This window comes from Adiantum capillus-veneris, chromosome 11 (assembly GCF_014529385.1).
Source record: "Adiantum capillus-veneris isolate H3 chromosome 11, ASM1452938v2, whole genome shotgun sequence".
Classification (NCBI taxonomy): domain Eukaryota; kingdom Viridiplantae; phylum Streptophyta; class Polypodiopsida; order Polypodiales; family Pteridaceae; genus Adiantum; species Adiantum capillus-veneris.
Genome location: NC_140941.1, coordinates 52,974,128 through 52,992,505, shown reverse-complemented (window position 1 = coordinate 52,992,505; position 18,378 = coordinate 52,974,128). Strand labels below are relative to the sequence as shown.

At 49.5% G+C, this 18,378-nt stretch overlaps 1 protein-coding gene across 2 annotated transcripts in view; it reads left to right on the top strand.

The window, feature by feature from the left end:
- Window positions 1-17,979, top strand: part of LOC147447238 (Haloacid dehalogenase-like hydrolase (HAD) superfamily protein) — a 109,158-nt gene extending 91,179 nt beyond the window's left edge. For both annotated transcript variants that reach the window (XM_086523091.1, XM_086523092.1), the window contains 2 exons: window positions 17,469-17,533; window positions 17,624-17,979. In XM_086523091.1, coding sequence (XP_086379217.1) covers window positions 17,469-17,533; window positions 17,624-17,878 — 320 coding nt within the window. In that variant the 3' untranslated portion in view covers window positions 17,879-17,979. The remainder of the gene's footprint in view (window positions 1-17,468; window positions 17,534-17,623) is intronic.
- Window positions 17,980-18,378: the final 399 nt, after the last annotated feature.

The window sequence follows — 18,378 nt, the reverse complement described above, 5'->3', positions numbered from 1 at the left end:
GAGAGAGAGAGAGAGAGAGGCCTAATGAAATCCAAGGTTGAAGGACCAAAGCAATGAGAGAGAGAGAGAGAGAGAGAGAGGAGCCTAATGGAATCCAAGGTTGAAGGACCAAGGTCCAAAGCAATGAGAGAGAGAGAGATGAGGCTCAAGGCATGTGGGAGGTGGGGGGGATCCCATGCTAGGTGGGAGGAATCCTATGCCAAAAGGCAACCCAAAAACCTCCCAAAAAAAAGCGTAGTCAAACGGTCAATCGTTGACTGGCCAACTGGACGGATCAGACGCCATCACCGAACGGGACGGAATCGGACACCACCGGACGGATCGTTCCGTCCGTCGAACGAGAATAACCCTGCAAGCTCTGCAGTAGTTGCTCCTTCTAGGGCTCTGCTCTTGGAAGAAGTCCTTTGATAATGAGCTTCCCAAGGTAAGCTCTACTCTGTCGTGCTGGGTCAATGATCCCTAGGCCTGCCTGAGATCGAGGAAGTGTAATGACCTCCCAAGAGACCTTGGCCCGTGCTGACTGTGTATCTCGCCCTTACCATAAAAAAATCATGATCAACCGCTGAATCTCGTTGATGCGAGAACTCCAAAAGATCCAGCAAGACGTGATGTACCACATAGTTGCCAACAACACCTCGTTGACAACTACCACCCTGCCAGCAAGAGAAAGGCGTGTCGAGCTCCAATGAACCAGTTTCCTCCGTATAGAGAGGAGGAGGGGAGCTGTCTGCTGCTCAGGGGATAAATCTAAATCAACCTTACAGCCCAAGTATCGCACTGCAGTCCCTGGAGATATCCATCTAAAGCCCTCACCAGGCAACCACTCAAGTGTAGGAGCACGACCAACCCAAAAGAAACCGTTTTGTGCCACTTGATCAATGCTCCTGAAGCACGGCAAAACACCTCAAGCGACTGCTCACATTTGTGCAAGTTGGCCAGCTGGCCCTCCAAGAAAAGTCCAGTATCGTCTACAAACTCAGCATCCAATAGCTCCTTGCCTCTAATAGGCAGTTGTATGCCCTGCAGACCGACCTCGTGTGAAGCTAGAAATGGGCTCTTCGCCTCACCATAGAACAAAAAGAGAAAGGGGGCAAGTGGGCAGGCCTGTCTCACCAAGCGTAAAAGCATAAAATGTGGGCCTCTGTCTCCATCTAGCAGACCTAGCTGTAAGCCTAAGAATACAGAGCAGCCACCCCTCTAATCCAATCAGCTGAGAAGCCCATCCTCAACATAGTGCCCTCTAGAAAGCTCCAATCCACACGATCATATGCCTTCTCAAAGTCGAGAAGAAGCACTACAAGGTCCACCCCTCGAAGTCGGGTGAGAGCTGTCGCCTCCCAAAAGGTAAAGATATTGTCAAGGATACTACTCTCCTTGACAAAACCTGTCTGTGTCCCATGGATCAGGGTATCCAAGAGAGGTTGGATTCTCAAACTCAGAGGCTTGCCCAAGATTTTGTAGGCTGAGTTGAGAATCGTGATGGGTCTCTGCTGTCTTATATCATCCAGCAAGCCTCCCTCCTTGGGGATCAAGTAAATCAACCCCTCTGTCAAATTGTCAGGCATGTCTCCAGTGTCCATAATATGTTGGAAGGCTCTTCACAATCCACTCCCGATGGCATCCCAGTACTCTAGAAAGAAAGCAGGTGTCAAACCATCCTCACCAAGGCAACTGCCACGTGGGAGCGCCTGTAATGCATCACGGATCTCCTCCGCTAAGAAGGGCCTCTGTAGACTTTGTTGCATCTCCTCAATGACCAAACAAGGAATATGGGCCCAGAACCTCTCTCTGCATGCATCTCTATACTCTGTCTGGGGGTCAGCCATAAGTAGCTCTCTGTAGAAATCTGATGCCACTGAGCGCATATCCGCAAGATCCGTGGCTACTGTCCCATCAAGTCTCCTCAGTTGACTCATCCTGGTGTGGGCATGGCGTGGGCCCATCATCTCAAAAAACTCTCAAGTGACTCTGTCTCCTACCTGAGACCAATGTGAGGCTTGACGATGAAATGCAAACTCATGTCGATGCTCCTCGAAGCTATCAGCTCATGTCTGGCCTGCTGCATCTGTCCTGCCATCCTAGGGCTATTGGGGTGCCTCTCTTGTATCCTCTGTAAAGAGGCAATCCTCCGCCTGAGCCAACGCTCCTCCTCCCGTGCTGCAGTCAATCGCGCTGCTGCCTCTTGATGTAAAAAGAGCTCTATAATGTCACTTGCTGCCTGAGTCGCAGGATCTCTCTCCCCCTACAGACTCTCTAACCATATCCTGTCAATCTGCTCCCTCAGCTCCTCGGTCTGTCCATCAATGTCACCATCACTGGTGCATGGTCAGAGAAAGTAGTCCCTACCATGATACTCACTGATCCTCCCAATCACATATGCCGTCACTAGCATAAAACCGATGAATCCATGAGAGATTCACCCCTCCTACTCGCCTGTCAGAGCGAGAGAATGAGAGGCTCTCCTGAGGTTGCATGAATCCCCCATGATGACATACAACAGCAACCCGCAAAGTCATACATAGCCTCTCCCAAGCAGCCAACTTGGCTCCATGCATTGTAGTGTGACTGCCCCCCACACGGTCCAAGGGGTCCTCAAGCATATTAAAAAATCTCCCCCAACGCACCACTGCTCTGCATGGGGTAATGCATCAACCAAACAAGACCAAAACTCAGCACGCAGGCTCACACGATTTGGTGCATAGAGATTCAACAATCCAACAATGCGACTCTGCCACTGATAGTAATCCACTAGGCCTTGCTAGGTACAATGACTCCTCTGTCCACAATGGCATGCTGCCAAGAGTCAGCTATAGTCATGCAGACACCTCCCTAGATACTACAGGCCCAAAAGCAGCTGAGGAGAATGTCTCATATCTGCCTCTCAACACATGTCTACAACGCCAAATGCGGCTCTCACAAAGGTGGTGCTCCTGTAGCATGAGAATGTCAATGGGTCCCGTGTGGTGAGGGAATTCTACTGCTTGTGACCTGAGAAAACCAAGAGGGAACTCTACTGCTTGTGACCTGAGAAAACCAAGCACAGAATCCATAGTCTAGACATGTTGATCCTTGCCACACAATAGGAAGGAGAAGCCCTTTGCAGTGTCAGAGCATCTGTCCCTCGTGCCGGAAGAAAGAGTACGTGAACTCGGAAGCAAGCAGCCTCTAAATCAGCATGTGGGTCGCCAAGAAAGCGGGTAAAGGCATAGTCAAAAGTCTCCCATCGTCTGCTAATGTCAAAGCTAGATAGGCCCCCGGGAATGGTGCCAAGAGGCGAAGTCTCTACTAGCAGGGGTAGGCGCAAAGAAGGTTGTCCCTCTCTGGCAAGCCTGCTGGTAGCAAAGGTGCTGCCAAGTGATCGCCTAGCAGTTGAGGAGGGCCCAGGCCGTCACATCTTTACTGCTCAGCGTGAGATCTCTCCAGCAGCAGTGGACCATTCGCAGAGGGAGGGCCTCTCATCTGAGTTCTTGACAGATTCTTGGACATGTCTCTGGGATAACCGACTGCCCAAGAGCCACGATGTTCCAGTGGTTGGTTGCTCACAGGGTAGTAGCAGTGGGCAGCTGGTTGGAGCACACTGGCCACCCCTCCGCGTGCACATCATGTGGTCATCACAGAGAGACACAAAGGCATTGCCTTTGGGACTGCCCATAGCACAACAGATATGGCTCCGAGTCCTTCTTCTGCTCCCCTCACTAGGTACAACTAGACAATTTACTTGGGGCTCGGCAACATGGTCCACCCTCACGGGCCTTGCACTTCAGTACGAGACATAAGTAGTCAGCATGATGATAGAGATCTAGGATGGTCGACCTCGACTACGTCGAGCCTTGGAGGTGATCCCTTGGGACTGGGAGACAAGAGGCAGATAGCCGATGGGCCCTTATCAGCAGCTTGACACTATGGTTTATATGGTGGGCCCGCTGTTTTCGCATTTTTGAGGCCTGAGCAGTTCCATCTGTAGAGACAGTACGCGACATCTGGCTAGAGCTCATACACACCTTGAGAGGCCAGTTTGACCAACTCCAGGATGGTTCGGATCGCGTAAGGGCTATGACTATGGAGTTCAGGCCCCTTCTTCACTATACAGCAAGGGATCCCTCGATGGCATTACCGCCCACCAATGTGGTTATTCCCACCCCATATCTCGTGATTTAGCCCACATTTGTACATATCTTTTCGGTTGGGAGAGTCTCCCCTCATGTATCTTTCCCTTCAGGGATGTTGTAGCCCAATGGGCGATTTTTAACTAATAGAAGGATCTCTTTCTTGCCAAAAAAGAAAAAGTAAGATATTTATTGTCATGACTTGTGTAGGATATTTGGACCACAAATATAAGACCCCACACGACCTTAATGTTGAAAGAGAGATAAAAGGACACTAGAACAAGATAAAACGAAAGAAAAAACACCCGGGTACTCATTTCCCCACACTCTCACATTGTGACACACACACCAATTCATGATTAAATTTACACTAGGCATCAAGAGTGATGTCTCCAACATCATGAGCAAAATGTAGTGCTTCACCAAGAGATGAATTGAAATAGGGGAAGGGGTCAACATAGGTGCCTTGGAACATTAAGGAGGTCCTATGGTGCCAGATGGTCCACAGGGCCCAAAATCTGACCCAGGTGAAGAACACCGCAAACTGAGAATGTGATGACCGAAGCACTCCAAAAAGCCAAAAGTGTCTGTGAAAAGAGCCGGAAAGAAAACGCAGCCGAAGAGCAGTCGACACTTGCCGAATGAAGGCTCTGGAGTGGCGACAACGTCATAATAAGTGTGGCACGGTCTCCTCAGCTTCAAGGCATCCGGGGCAGTGGGAAGGTGCAATATGCCGAGTATGTAACACATTGCCAACATGTAGAGCTCCCACCAAACAACGCCACAATAAAACCCGTTCCTTCAAAGGTAGATAACTCTGCCAAATACGATACATTGTGTGTTGCCACCACAAGTATGACTCGGAGAGCAACCACAACCGATTACCATGATGCACAATCCATATATCAGACTGAAGGATGGCATATACACTGCCAGCTGAGATGCAGTCCAATCTAGTCGTAGCCTGATTCCAATCAGAGAAGCGAGAGTCCACATGCCGGAAAAATTGTTTAGAAGAACATCCTTTATCCGCAAAAGCTTGTTGTCGAGCTCGAGTTTGCCATTTGGCCAACTCCTCTCATCATTGTGCTGTAACACAACGCGAGCAGAAAAGAACTCAGTCGCTTGAGTGTCAGTAAGAGAAGAATGATTCGCCAAGTGCATTAGTCTTCTCTACAAGCATCCTTCGCCTGATTAACTTGTTCCCTTAATTGTGAAAATAATCCCTGCCATAATCCTGGATAACACATTGAACACGCATAACAAAGCGGAACCAGGCTATGTCCATATCAACATACATCTGGGAGATCAAAGGCGGGATGATATCCACAATCATTGTTAGGTGCAGCGGAATGATTGTTTGCGCTTTGCTCAAGATAAGTGCTCCGAACTGTGCTCAAGGTTCCTTTTGTTCTTATGGAAGGTAGAGCTTTCCGTTCTTAATGAGAGAATGCTATGATCACAAACAAAGTGAATGGACACTGTGCGTGCAAGTGTATGAGACTGAGAGATAGAGAGAGAAGAGAGATACGACACCAGACGACGTAAAACCCTCCTCCGAAGGCCCCACTCTCGTCGGCGAGCGTGGTCTACCTTTGATTGCACAAAGTGGTACAATGCGTATGCAATGGACTGATGCAACTTGGACTATGCCGATGACGACGACGGTGATGACGACGACGATTTTAGGGCTGAAATCTGTGGTCTTCTACCTGCTGAATTTTGGGACTGTTTCGGTGGCTGAAAATGACTGTTTTGGCTGCGTTTTTATGGGCTGAAATTGGGGGATCTTCTGCAACCGATGGGGCTGACTCTGCTACTGATCAAGCATGCTGAAAACGCTGCATATTCTGCTGCATTTTGGCTGAAAATAAAAAACGCTGATGCATTCCTGTTGCTAGCAAAAACGCTAGGCTGATCTGGGCAGGAAATCCAAAAACGCTGAAGCTCTTGCCAACGTTAGTGAATTGCTGCAGTGCTGGAGTTTCTGGCGATGCAATGCTGTGGAAATGCTAGGTCTTTATGATGCCGAGGTCAAAAACGCTAATGGGCTGATTTGTTGGCGATGGCTACAGATGGGGAAACGCTGTATGCGAAGTATCCATTCCGCTTTGGGTGACGACCATGCACTATGATCTTTGGTTCTTAAGTTCACGAGGAACGTGGGTTCTTGAGGATCTTGAGGATCTTGAGGTTCTTGAGGTGTTCTTTCGCTTGCAAATCGCGTTGGAGAAGGATCTTCTCTTCACCCGAGGGCTGAGTTCTACTCCTTTCTGCGGGCGCACCCCTTCGCGGCCTTCCGCTCACACCAAGGATGCTTTTTCCCACCTCACGTCGATTGGCCGGCCGCTAAGTGCACGGTCCGCTCTCAATGAGTGAAAAGAGACACAAGGGGAGGTTGGACAAGCCCTTCTTTCTTGGGATTCCTGTCACTCTTCAACAAAACACGATTAGGAATCGACATGCCCAAGCGAACTTGGGTTCGTGCGACCTCAACAAGAAAAAAAAAATATTCTTGTGGTTCTTGTGGTTCTTTCCTTGAGTGATACAGAACAGTGCCAATGCTCTGATACCAATGTTAGGTGCAGTGGAATGATTGTTTGCGCTTTGCTCAAGATGAGTGCTCCGAACTGTGCTCAAGGTTCCTTTTGTTCTTATGGAAGGTAGAGCCTTCCGTTCTTAATGAGAGAATGCTATGATCACAAACAAAGTGAATGGACACTGTGCGTGCAAGTGTATGAGACTGAGAGATAGAGAGAGAAGAGAGATACGACACCAGAGACGTTGTAAAACCCTCCTCCGAAGGCCCCACTCTCGTCGGCGAGAGTGGTCTACCTTTGATTGCACAAAGTGGTACAATGCGTATGCAATGGACTGATGCAACTTGGACTATGCCGATGACGACGACGATTTTAGGGCTGAAATCTGTGGTCTTCTACCTGCTGAATTTTGGGACTGTTTCGGTGGCTGAAAATGACTGTTTTGGCTGCGTTTTTATGGGCTGAAATTGGGGGAACTTCTGCAACCAATGGGGCTGACTCTGCTACTGATCAAGCATGCTGAAAACGCTGCATATTCTGCTGCGTTTTGGCTGAAAATAAAAAACGCTGATGCATTCCTGTTGCTAGCAAAAACGCTAGGCTGATCTGGGCCTGAAATCCAGAAACGTTGAAGCTCTTGCTAGCGTTAGTGAATTGCTGCAGTGCTGGAGTTGCCGGCGATGCAATGCTGTGGAAACGCTAGGTCTTTATGATGCTGAGGTCAAACGCCAATGGGCTGATTTGCTGGCGATGGCTACAGATGGGGAAACTCCAAGGAAGGGGAGGCTTGCTGGCGATGGTCTGTTGGGGGAGAAAACGCCAATGATGGAGAGTGTATGGCGATGCTAAAACGCTGGGCTGATGCGGCAAGGATGGGAATCCAAAACGCGAAGGATCTGCTAGGGGTTCTACTGAAAAGATGCCTGTTGAGCATGTGCTCCTCCTGCCTCTTCTGCTAGAAAGTGCTAACTTGGGGTTTGCTTATATATTAACTTAGCAAAATTGCCCTACCTACTTTTGTTGGAAAGTCACTTAAAAATAATAAGTGAAAATACCAAAAATAGGAAAAATAGGCTAAATGCACTGGAAAATTCCCCTGACTGAATCTGATGGATTCTGAAGGGAATACTGATGATCATGCTATGTGCAACCAAAGGATATGCATCTATGCTAAGTGACTGGGCATGCACGGTCTACGAATAGACTCACAAAAAGTGCCAGATCACTTCTAATGTAGACTTACTAGACTGACTGAACCCTGATCCTGCTGTAGCTTGTCCACGGACGGATGTGTCACGTGACAATCATAGCCCGAAAAGGCTCATGCTTGAGATAAGCATTATTGACATGCAAAAGCCTCTTCTTGGGCAGGCGATCATTGGCATAAAAAGAGCCAAAACGAAGCTTCAAGCATACAGGAAAATGATCCGAAAGACACATAGCATAATCAATCTTCAACTCGCATACAAAGTCCTCATATAATCGCGTGTGAAAAAGATACCAGCGATCTAGCCAAGCGCGATACATAGATTGAGCATTATGTTGAAAAGTGAATCTTGGATTAGTCGCATGTGATAGGGGCCACAAATCAAGCCCATTACATGTCATCATAAATTGATCCCATGATTGCCGTTCTGTATGAAGCATGTGAGAATGCCCAGTAGTATTATCTGCATGGTTAGGTGCATTATTAAAGTCCCCACAGAGAAATGCATTAGAACGCCAACAATAAGAGGAGGTAGCGCTCCACAACCGTGCCCTATCTGCAGACACTGTGTATGCATATAAGCCTCCAAATTCAAAAACTTCTCCATTAACAATACAGTGGATGACCATCCATCTCCCAGCTGGGTCATTGAAAACCAAGGTCGGAAAGAGTTCGTGTCGAACAAGTATAAGTACACTAGAATAGCCGGCCAAGCTTGCATAAGCTATCCAGTAGCCTGCAAGGTAAGAGGTCTGTCCTGCAAATTGATGCTGGTTATGCTCTTGAAGAACCACAATATCCGCTTGACATGTATGTACATAGTGCCAAGTTAACCGCCACTTGTCGTGATTGCATAACCCACGCACATTATAGGAGATGCACTTCAAAGAACTATGCATTTTGATATGGTATATACAGTGGGCGAGGAAATGAGAAAATGGGAAAAAACTCAAGTACCAGTGCCCATCGACACATCCTCCCCGGCTGCAATCACCTGAGGAGGTGGGTCAAGACCTGGACTCGGAAGATTGAAAGTAAAAGCCTTGCGATGAAGAGGCTTCACTTGTAACAACTTCCTTATAAGAACGGACCACCTTGTCCCAGGCTTCAGCCAAAGACGAGTTGTCATTACAAGGGAGCTTTTTTTGAGAAACATTCTTCAAAGGGGGCACATAATTACGAGAAGATGCCGGAATACGGGTTGTAGCAGCTTTGACGGGTTTCTTGGGCAACATCCAAGTTTGGGAGGTTGAAGCCGGTTCTTTGCCTTTGTCTTTAATATTCGGAGAGGCAGAAAGTGTAAACAATTGTAGTTGTTTCCCCTTGCCTTTATTCACTCCGGCTGTCGGAGAGGAGGTTGAAACACCTTTGGTTTGAACGTCAGCAGAAGATTTCGGATTTGAGTGGGGTTGAGGAGTAGGAACAGCTGAAGGCGGTGGTTGCAGGTTGGGTTCCGGACATTCGGACTGCATATGACCGAATTTGCCATATCGGAAACAAGAGTTTGCAAACTTGCCCCACTTAAGCTTAAATGGACGCTTGCCAACCACTGCATCCCCAGAATCGATGGAAATACCTCGTGGTGTGGGGATATCTGTGTCCCATAGAATACAAAAACGATTTGTATTTGCGTCCAGCTTCGGAGGGCAAATGACTTTGCCCAACTGAGCAGCTAGCAAAGGAAGGAAGTGACGCCAGGTGCGAGGAAAATCGATAGTCCTTGGTGAGAGCCCAGGGCAGTACATGAGTCATCTGCGTATTGAAGAAAAGAGGAGACATTTCAAGCAAAGCGTCCCGAGCATCCATGTCGGCCAGCAAGACTTCATAGAACCCGCGCGCGCCGAAGTAAACCCCTCGGACTGCTTGCCGTTTGAGTAGGAAATCAACCCATTGGCCTACATCCTGAGCCGTAGGCATTCTTCCCGGGAAAAAAAGATTCACCGCGTTGAGTGCATATTGCGCAACGGGATCCATAAGCTCCTTTATAGGAATGCGCACTTCCATGACAGGAGCGGATCCTTCCCAGGCTTGATGAGCATCCTCGAAATCCTCATGCAAACATTCTTTGATAAAGCTTAAAGCATCCATATCCGAAGATTCCATGGCCTTCCCGGGCTTGTATATACACTGCTCGGCCGAATCCATGTGAAGCTCCCACACACACAATCTTTTTTTTGGGTTTTTGGATATTTGACTGCTATCGACACCGACAGACACACACAAGCTGGCTGTATAGGAAAATGCTGCTTGAAAACTTTAATCAAACTAAAAAACCTAAAGATGTACAAAACCTGTGTCGGAAGCTAGCTGTCAAGGCAACGCCTGAACTGCAGATGGCGCAGAGTTAAGGGAGGCCGCAAGGAATTCTCTGGTGGGACACCGTGCGCACACCCAAGCTGTCAGTTCCGAGACCTTCACGCTTTGCTGTCCCACTGTGAACCCCTAATTCGCTGCTGCTTGACTGTGTAACCCTAACTTTTTTTTTTTCCGATAAATACGCTATTCTTCTTCTCTATTTTGATTGATGTGTAACCTTTTACATATATAGGCTAAACTAACCATGCAAACTCCACTTGTGGAGTGGCTCATAACTAAAAGCATCTGCATGCCATAGGAGGCTTTCCCACGGGGCTGGCCGACAAGGGCTTGGACCCAACAAACTCGACTCCATGCACAGTAGCATGGTTGCCTCGAATCCTGTCAGAAGGGTCCTCCAACATGTTGAAGTCCCCTCCTATACACCAATGGTCAGCCTTTGGCAAAGACTCAACAATCTGTGACTAAAACTCTGCACGAGCACTCGCCACATTGGGCGCATAGATGTTCAGGAAGCCCACAAGGCCACCCTGAACCTGCATAGTAATCCATTGAGCCGTGCCTGGCACAATAATCCCTCTGCCCACAATGGCCTGCTGCAATGAGTCCGCAATAGTCATACATACCCCACCCTCGATGCCTCCAGGTCCAAAAGCAGCTGACCAAAAGGTATCATATCGTCCACGCAAAATCTGACCACATCGCCGAATGCGGCTCTCAGACAGATGGTGCTCCTGAAGCATAAGGAGATCAATCTCTCCTCTCACAAGGTAGCGCTGAAGCTCCTAACGCAATCGGCTCCGCTGTCATTGAAATTGGGGCCCAGCTAGTCCCTGCACGTTCCACGAGACGATCCTCATGGGGAGCAAGAGAGAATAGATGCTGCCGCAGCAGCAAGACGGGCTATCTTCGAGGCTGGCTTGGATGGGGAATAATCTGCATCCGAGTGTCCTCTAGATAGGCGAGACTGCAGTGAGTGCCTAGCTTAAGCCCAAGCAGAGCGAGCCGTGCGTAAAGCAACCTCCTCTGTCCAGGAGTCCTCATGAATGTATACATAGCAAGGCAAACACTGCGTATCAGCAAAAAAGTACACCACAATGTGCCTACATCCTGCTGAGTCTGGGGGTGTCACCGCAAACTTGGCCAGTGGCCACAAAGTCTGCAGCAAATTTGTAACTCCAAGTTCTCCCATGTGGTGAGAGAACTCGAGAACCTGTGTATGCAACCATCCCACCACTGAGTTGAGGGACCACTCTGTCTCGGCCCTACCACAGAGGGGGAAGGAGAAACCAACTGCTGAGTCCAAGGCCTGTGTCCCCCTAGCGGCGAGGAACAAAGCGTGGACCTTGAAGCAGGCTGCCTCGTGGTCTGCTGCGGAATCACCGAGAAAGCGAGTGAACCCGTAGTCGAAGAAATCCCAGCGGCGTCGGAGGTCAATGCTCGTCAGACCACGAGGGATAGCTGCAAGGGAAGATGTCTGCATCTGCAGAGGGGGCCGCAAGAAGGGCTGACCCTCTCTCGCTAGGCGACTCGTAGCAAAAGCGCTGCCAAGAGATCTCCTAGCCGCCGCCGGCGAGGACCGGTTTCCTGAGTCGACTATGAAACTGGAGCAGAAGGGGGGGGAGAAGGAGATGGGGGGTGGGGTGGGGGGAAGAGGAGCGGGGTGGGGCGACAGAGGTAGAGGGGCGAGGTGGGGAGTGGACGAGAGCAGAGGGCGGAGGGGAGGATGAGGAGGAGGGGAACTCTGAAGGGGGGCGGCTGGCGAGGGTGAAGCGGAGGTGGAGGCTGGCGTAGGGGGCTCCTCCTGCTCAAGAGGACCAAAGCGGTTCTCCGTGGGAACCCACTGCTGCTGAGTAGGCACCTGAGAGCCACTCTGAGTGTCAGGCTGTCGCTGTGGCCCCTGGCGTCGACGGCCACGGGCCTGCTACCACCCCTCCTCCGTTGGAGCCCCAGTCTCGGAGGGTGGCTCTGAATCTGTGTGTTGTGCCGCTGGCTGTGGCAGCGGCCCAGCCTTGGCAGGCTGGGGTTGAGGCTGAGGTGCAGGTCGTGGCCTCCTTCGTGGACAGGCCTTCGCTAGGTGGCCTATCTGTCTGCAAATGAAGCACTGGTTCGGGAGGCCCGAGTACTCCACACTCTGTCTAAACTAACCCCCACTCACCCGAGGCAGAAGGATGACCTTCGGGAGCGTGTGGGTATCTCTGACCAAAACTCGAACTGAGGGGATGCCAGCCGCCTTGGCAGCTACTGATGCTGCCATACGAGGTGTCTCCAGGACAGTCCCGATGGCAGAGCCAATCCTGGAAAGAAGTGGTAGGTACTCCCTCCGTAAACCTGGAAAGCAGACTGAGACTGAGATGGGGATGTTTGCCTCCTCTACTAGCACATCCGAAGTCGGGTCAAAACCATGTCGCCACTGTCGAAAGTGGGCGCGTGATGCTCGGATGGCCACTGGACTCATAGCTCTTGAACTCGATCTGGTAGTACCCCTGTCCGAGAATCTGGACATCCAAGATCTTGCCCACCTCTGCGAGAAGGCGGGCCTGGAGAAGGTCTCGCAGCTCTCCTTTGCTAGGATGGGTGCTGAGAATTTTGTAGATGACCGAAGTCGCCTGCAAACGCTCTACCTCAGCGGCTAGGCTCGCTTGCTTTGTCGGCGATAGAGCAAGTCGAATGGTGGGCTCAACGGGGTCGGGCGAGGGGGCTTCTGGCGAGTCCCTCTGTGGCGAAGCTGGAGCCTCCATCTGTGTCTACTGCTGTGTCGTAAGAAGAGGTCAACGGGCGGACGCTGCAATCAGGCGCAGGAGACATTGCCCCAAAAACGAAGCAATGCCGAGGAGGCTGAACTGCAGCGGATGACGAGGAGAAACCGAGGCGGGGGGGGGCGGAGGGCAGGCAGCGGGCGGGCTGGAGGCAGCGCGGGCAGGCAGGGGGCGGCAGTGGGGGAGGGGGGAGAGGCAGCGGGCTGAGGAGGGGGGGGGGGGGGGGCAGCAAGGCGTGCGCAGGTGGGCAGCAGTAGCGAGCTCGTGAGTTCCAAGGATCAATGATCTGTGAAACCCTAACTTGCTGTAGTCCGATTGCGAAACCCTAACACTGCTGCCCGACTGTCAAGGCGCTGGCACAGCAGGCGTCAACACACACACGCACACACACAGTCCACCTGCTGGCGCTGGCACAGCAGGCTTCAGCACACCACACACACACATACACACACGCGCACACACAGAGGCCCCCACAGGCTGGGCAGAGTGGCGCGCGAGCAGTCTTGGAGGCAGAGGCAGGGTCGCACTGGCCACAAACCTACACGCAGTACCACACACACACACACACACACACACACACACACACACACACACACACACACACACACGCGTGCGTGCGCGAGCGCATAAACCACCTTACACACTTTAGCGATAATATGGTGTTTGCTGAAGTTAAAACATGTTTGGTTTGGATTGAGGATGGAGTGGCTGGGGATATATTATACAGTGTATATTTCCTTTGGTACTTTCAGGTCTATATTATCAATGTTACTTAACGTAGAAAGATCTAGCCGTACTTTATGTACCCTTTTTGGGACAGCGTACCATATTAGCTATCGTACCGGACCGAATCGTACGTATTGTACGCATGGACCTACGTTTGGTGTAGAGACAACATAGCGGGAGGTGTCTTCTATCGCATGTCTAGCCCTTTAAATAGCCAAAGGTATTTATCGGGTTGATAGGGTCTTTGAACTCTTGCAAGCAAGTGTTCAAGTCAAAATAGGTAGTTGATTTTGCCAAACATGGTCTATATAAATCTCTTTTCCCTTTTGAAAGGCAAAGTGCTCATGGCTGGGGACAGAAAATTGAGCTTTTGTGGTTTCCAACTTTTTCAGGTGCCTTTGCATCTCCATCGACTGGTTTTGAAGCACAATTAAGAGAGATGTCTCATCGCTAGAAGATCGGAAAGAACTTGTGGGGCGGTGCCCGAGCTTGTGAATAGTGTGGGAGAAGCATGTTGCCATCTTCTCTGTGTTGATTATCGGCTGTAGTAATACCATTCTCCTACGAAGAAGCATGAAGTATGGGAGTGGGACAGAGTTGAGGATTTGTTGGGACATTCATCTTGAACAGTTGGACGCAAGTCTAGGACCCGTTCTACCGAGACCAGGTCTAATAGTAAAGCACACGCCCAGGACCGGTCATGATGATTTTCATCGAGTGGTTGGACATACATCCCCTGTCTTACTCTACATAGTTTATGTGACACTTTGGATTCATTTGTTTAATCATTGCTTCTATGAATTGCCATTTGCAAGGCATTAGTGTATGGCGTAGCGTTAGTTATGCATGATCATGGGCATATGGCATGCTAACATTGTCTGCTGAGATTTGGTCCTTTCTTAGTGTATGGAGGTGTAATCGAGGACAATTACTCCTTCAAGAGGGGGGTATGACAGAACTTTGATAAGGTGGCACTCAATAACGCAAGGAGCCTACTTGCCAGACTACCCCGCCCACCTTTGTGTCCACGGTCCATGATTTGCGCTACAAATTACGGCGGGAAACATTGGAAGGGTCTCCTTCCAGGGGAGGAGCCCTGGAAGGAGTTGCTGCTTCATCGGATTCATGCCCGGGTTCCATAGACGGGCAGCCCATGGAGTCCTTCCACTCGCTGGATTTTCATAGGGTTGCGCAGAGTGGGCCTGAGCAGGAGACGTGAGGACCATTTTGCTCTGAGCGTGCTTTGGTCTTGGGAGCAACTGCAAAGTGGCCTTGAGCAGCACCAGCCCACATGCATTGAGGAGCGCTTGAGACAACCACTTACATGGAACCCTTGGTTAGCACAGAGTGAGGTCACATGGTTGGTAGCCGACCTCATGTCTCTTGGGGTCCCATGGTAGAGGGTCTAGCCCGCACTTTTGGGAATTGGCTGCAGTGTACAACACTTCCTGAGGAGATTCAGAGCTTTCAGTTGCAAGACATGAAGAGGGTGCAGAGCATGTGTCAAGATATCGTAGAGGCTATACCAATAGAGTGGCACACCGCTCTTGAACTGGCGTCTCCCTGCTGGAGGTCCTCATTGCAGTTAGGGCTTGCTGAGACACAGGAGGGTCACCTTCATAGAGTCACTACCGAGGTATCAGAGGTGACCGAGTGTTGCTTTCAATGGATCCGTAGCCCGAGTTGTGGGCATCAATGGAAGGACTTGTGTGATAGAACCTAACCGGTCGGCTCTTGAATCAAGACACTGGCTGTTTTGGGCTTGGGAGTGCCACCCTCTGGTGCAAGTACAGTGGGACTGGTTTTGGCGGGATTCCTTTATGTATGCCAATCACCCGGGGACCCCCTTCTTTTAGTACACAACACGGCTGGGACGTCACATAGTGACAGCACAGCGAGAGGCTCATCCTGCTGTATCGGATCATTGGCAGGAGGTCGATCTCACGACTGAGTTCTTGGCAGATTTATGGGGGTGCTTGTGGGACAGCAGAGCCGAGGAGAGTCACTAAGTTCCAGTGGCTAGTCGCCCACCAACCTACTGCGGAGTTGTTTAGTGCACAGTGGACACTCTGCGGCGTGTACCGCTTGTTACCATCCACTTGAGACACAGTGTCAATGTCTTTGGGATTGCCCCATGGCACAACAGGTTTGACTTCGGATTCTTCGGCTGATGCACACACTTTCGGCAGCTAGCCAGTACACCTCCGGTGTTGCGGCTTGGTCCACCCTCACGGGCCTAGCACTTTGTTTTGAGATGACTTGAATCATCCGAATGATTGTGATACAAGGAAACCGGCCTACTCTCAAGCCCACCAAAGAGCTTGTACCTCAGGAGTGGAAATCGGGAGAGTCTCCCCACATTCTGATGGGTGGGTGGCTACAACTTAGTTTACTGCATCTTTCTGGATAGTGCATTCAAGGAGTTTGTCTCGACTGCATTGCCTTATCAAGAACTTCCTTTTTGGAGGTTCGAATGGGATGATAGATACTAGTGCCATAGTAGCCTAGCGCACATGCATTATGCCATGAGCAGAGGGAGATTTGGGGATTGGTGATCCATCATGTTGTGGCGAGCATGGTTCCTATCTATGGTGCGTTAAGTACAGGTAGCTGGCACCGCTCTGTACGGTTTATCTTCACAGATGCTTCTTTGCCTTTTTCTTAACGTTCACCTTTGATTTGTTGCCTTTGGAGGATATGGGTGGGCATGAGGAAAAGCCTTATCAGAAAGGGCCTAGGAGAGTAGAGGAGTTTGAGCGTCAACCTTTTATTTGGAACTCCCAGGTCCGTGATTCAGAGGGGTGCCAATTGGGTGAGAGGACACACATTGATTGAGTAGGATGGGACGGATGGCCTTCCGCATCACTCTTTCAGTGGATACGCTATTTCTTTATGAATATGCACTTTATTGCTGTTCTATTTGTAAAGGAATTCATGTTCCGATTGCAGAGATTGAGGATGCAATATCCCTTACTTGGAGAGAGGGGATACAGTGCACTGAAGACCTTCCTCATTCCATGGGAAAGGGCGGCGAGCAGGAAGGAAAAAAAAGTGCCCCAGGTGTGTGTGTGTGGGGTGGGGGGGGCGGGGGGGCAATGAGGGAGGGGGCTGAGAACATCAGGAGAGGGGGAGGAGGGCTGTCGGTGAGGGGAGGATGGATTGGGGCGTTTTGGGGTGGGGGGGTTGGGGGGTAGATTGAGGGCAGCCAAGAGAATTGGGGCTGCGGGTGCAGTGGGGCGGGGGAGAACCAGGAGCAGCGAGCTCTGGCTGTCTGTTATATCGCCCGGCTGGCTAGTGCCAAATTTGATATGATAAGAAGAGAACTTGTTGACCTTCTAGAAGATATCTTCTCATTCATCAATAATTTGAAAGTTCAACTTGTCGATGTCTGAAAATCCTTCAAAATTTGAAGTAGAAATAGCGACTTGCAATTTTTTGTTCGGTCATAAGTTACCCTGCTATGTTCCAATTATTCAAGCTCAACTTGCTGACATGATGAATACTGAAAATCCAACATTGGGCTATCAACCATGCTACATAAGCAAGTTACTTGGTTAGTGCGATAGGACCATAAAGAACACAGGCTCCGTTATAGACCGCTTGAATACTAAAGGCCTACGGAATGTGTATATTTTGACCGTCATTTATTATTTAAGTAACCTAATTGTATGAAATTCTGTTCGGTTATCACTTGTATATTGAAAATTGGGATGCTATGATTGTTTCTAAGCTTCTGCACATCCACTGCTTGAGGTAGGGACCATATTGATAATTGAATGGGCTTTTGCTGATATTTTAGACATTTTTTTGGCAGGCACATTGGGGTTGAAGTATGAAAATCTAGGTGGTCATGTTCAGTATATGGGAAAACCTTATCCTGTAAGTGTGTATGGATGGTTTGAGCTACTGCGTTTGGATATGCATACAATGGGTAACCCAAATAAAGCTTACAATTGATTTGTGAAACAGGTAATTTACCAAGCTGCAACCGCAATGACTGGGGTCGATTTTAGTGACATGATAGTTGTGGGTGATTCTCTTTTTCATGACATTCAAGGTGGAGCTAAGAACCAGATTGATTCCGTGTTTGTAGCAGGTGGAATTCATGCAGATGAGCTGGGCATTGAAGAAATTGGGCACCAACCTATGTTTGATAAGCTTGAATCCCTTATCAAACTCAAGAAGATTTACCCCTCTTACGTTATACCCATGTTCAAATGGTAATGCAAACAGTTTTTTTTTTCTTTTGGGGTGTGCAACGGCTTACTTGTGTATTTAGGTTTTATGGTTCTTAGTTCTTACTCGAGTTCATTGCTTCAGAGAAACATGCCGTAACAATAGAACTTTGTGGGACATCTCTCTCTGAACACCTTAGCTTGTAGCTTCTTAAGACTTCGGATGGATGGACGAGAATTATTTATAGGCAACGAGTATGTGACCCGGCCTCCAGTTATATTAATGTCTTCAAAAGGCCAAATGACCTATGAGACCAAACTGTTACAAAATTGTGAATTTGATACCATGTCTTGGTACAAAAAGACTAGAACAAAAATACTACTAGAATCCATCCTCATCTGCACTCTGGATGTTGAGAGAGTATGGCTCGAATCCTCTGCTGTAGTCTTCGTCGATGTTGTGTAGCCCCTCTCCTCAATTGTGGCCGTCTGGATTTCCATAACATGTGGCAGGCCGTCAGCTCCCAACCAAAAAATGGTGGCTCACCG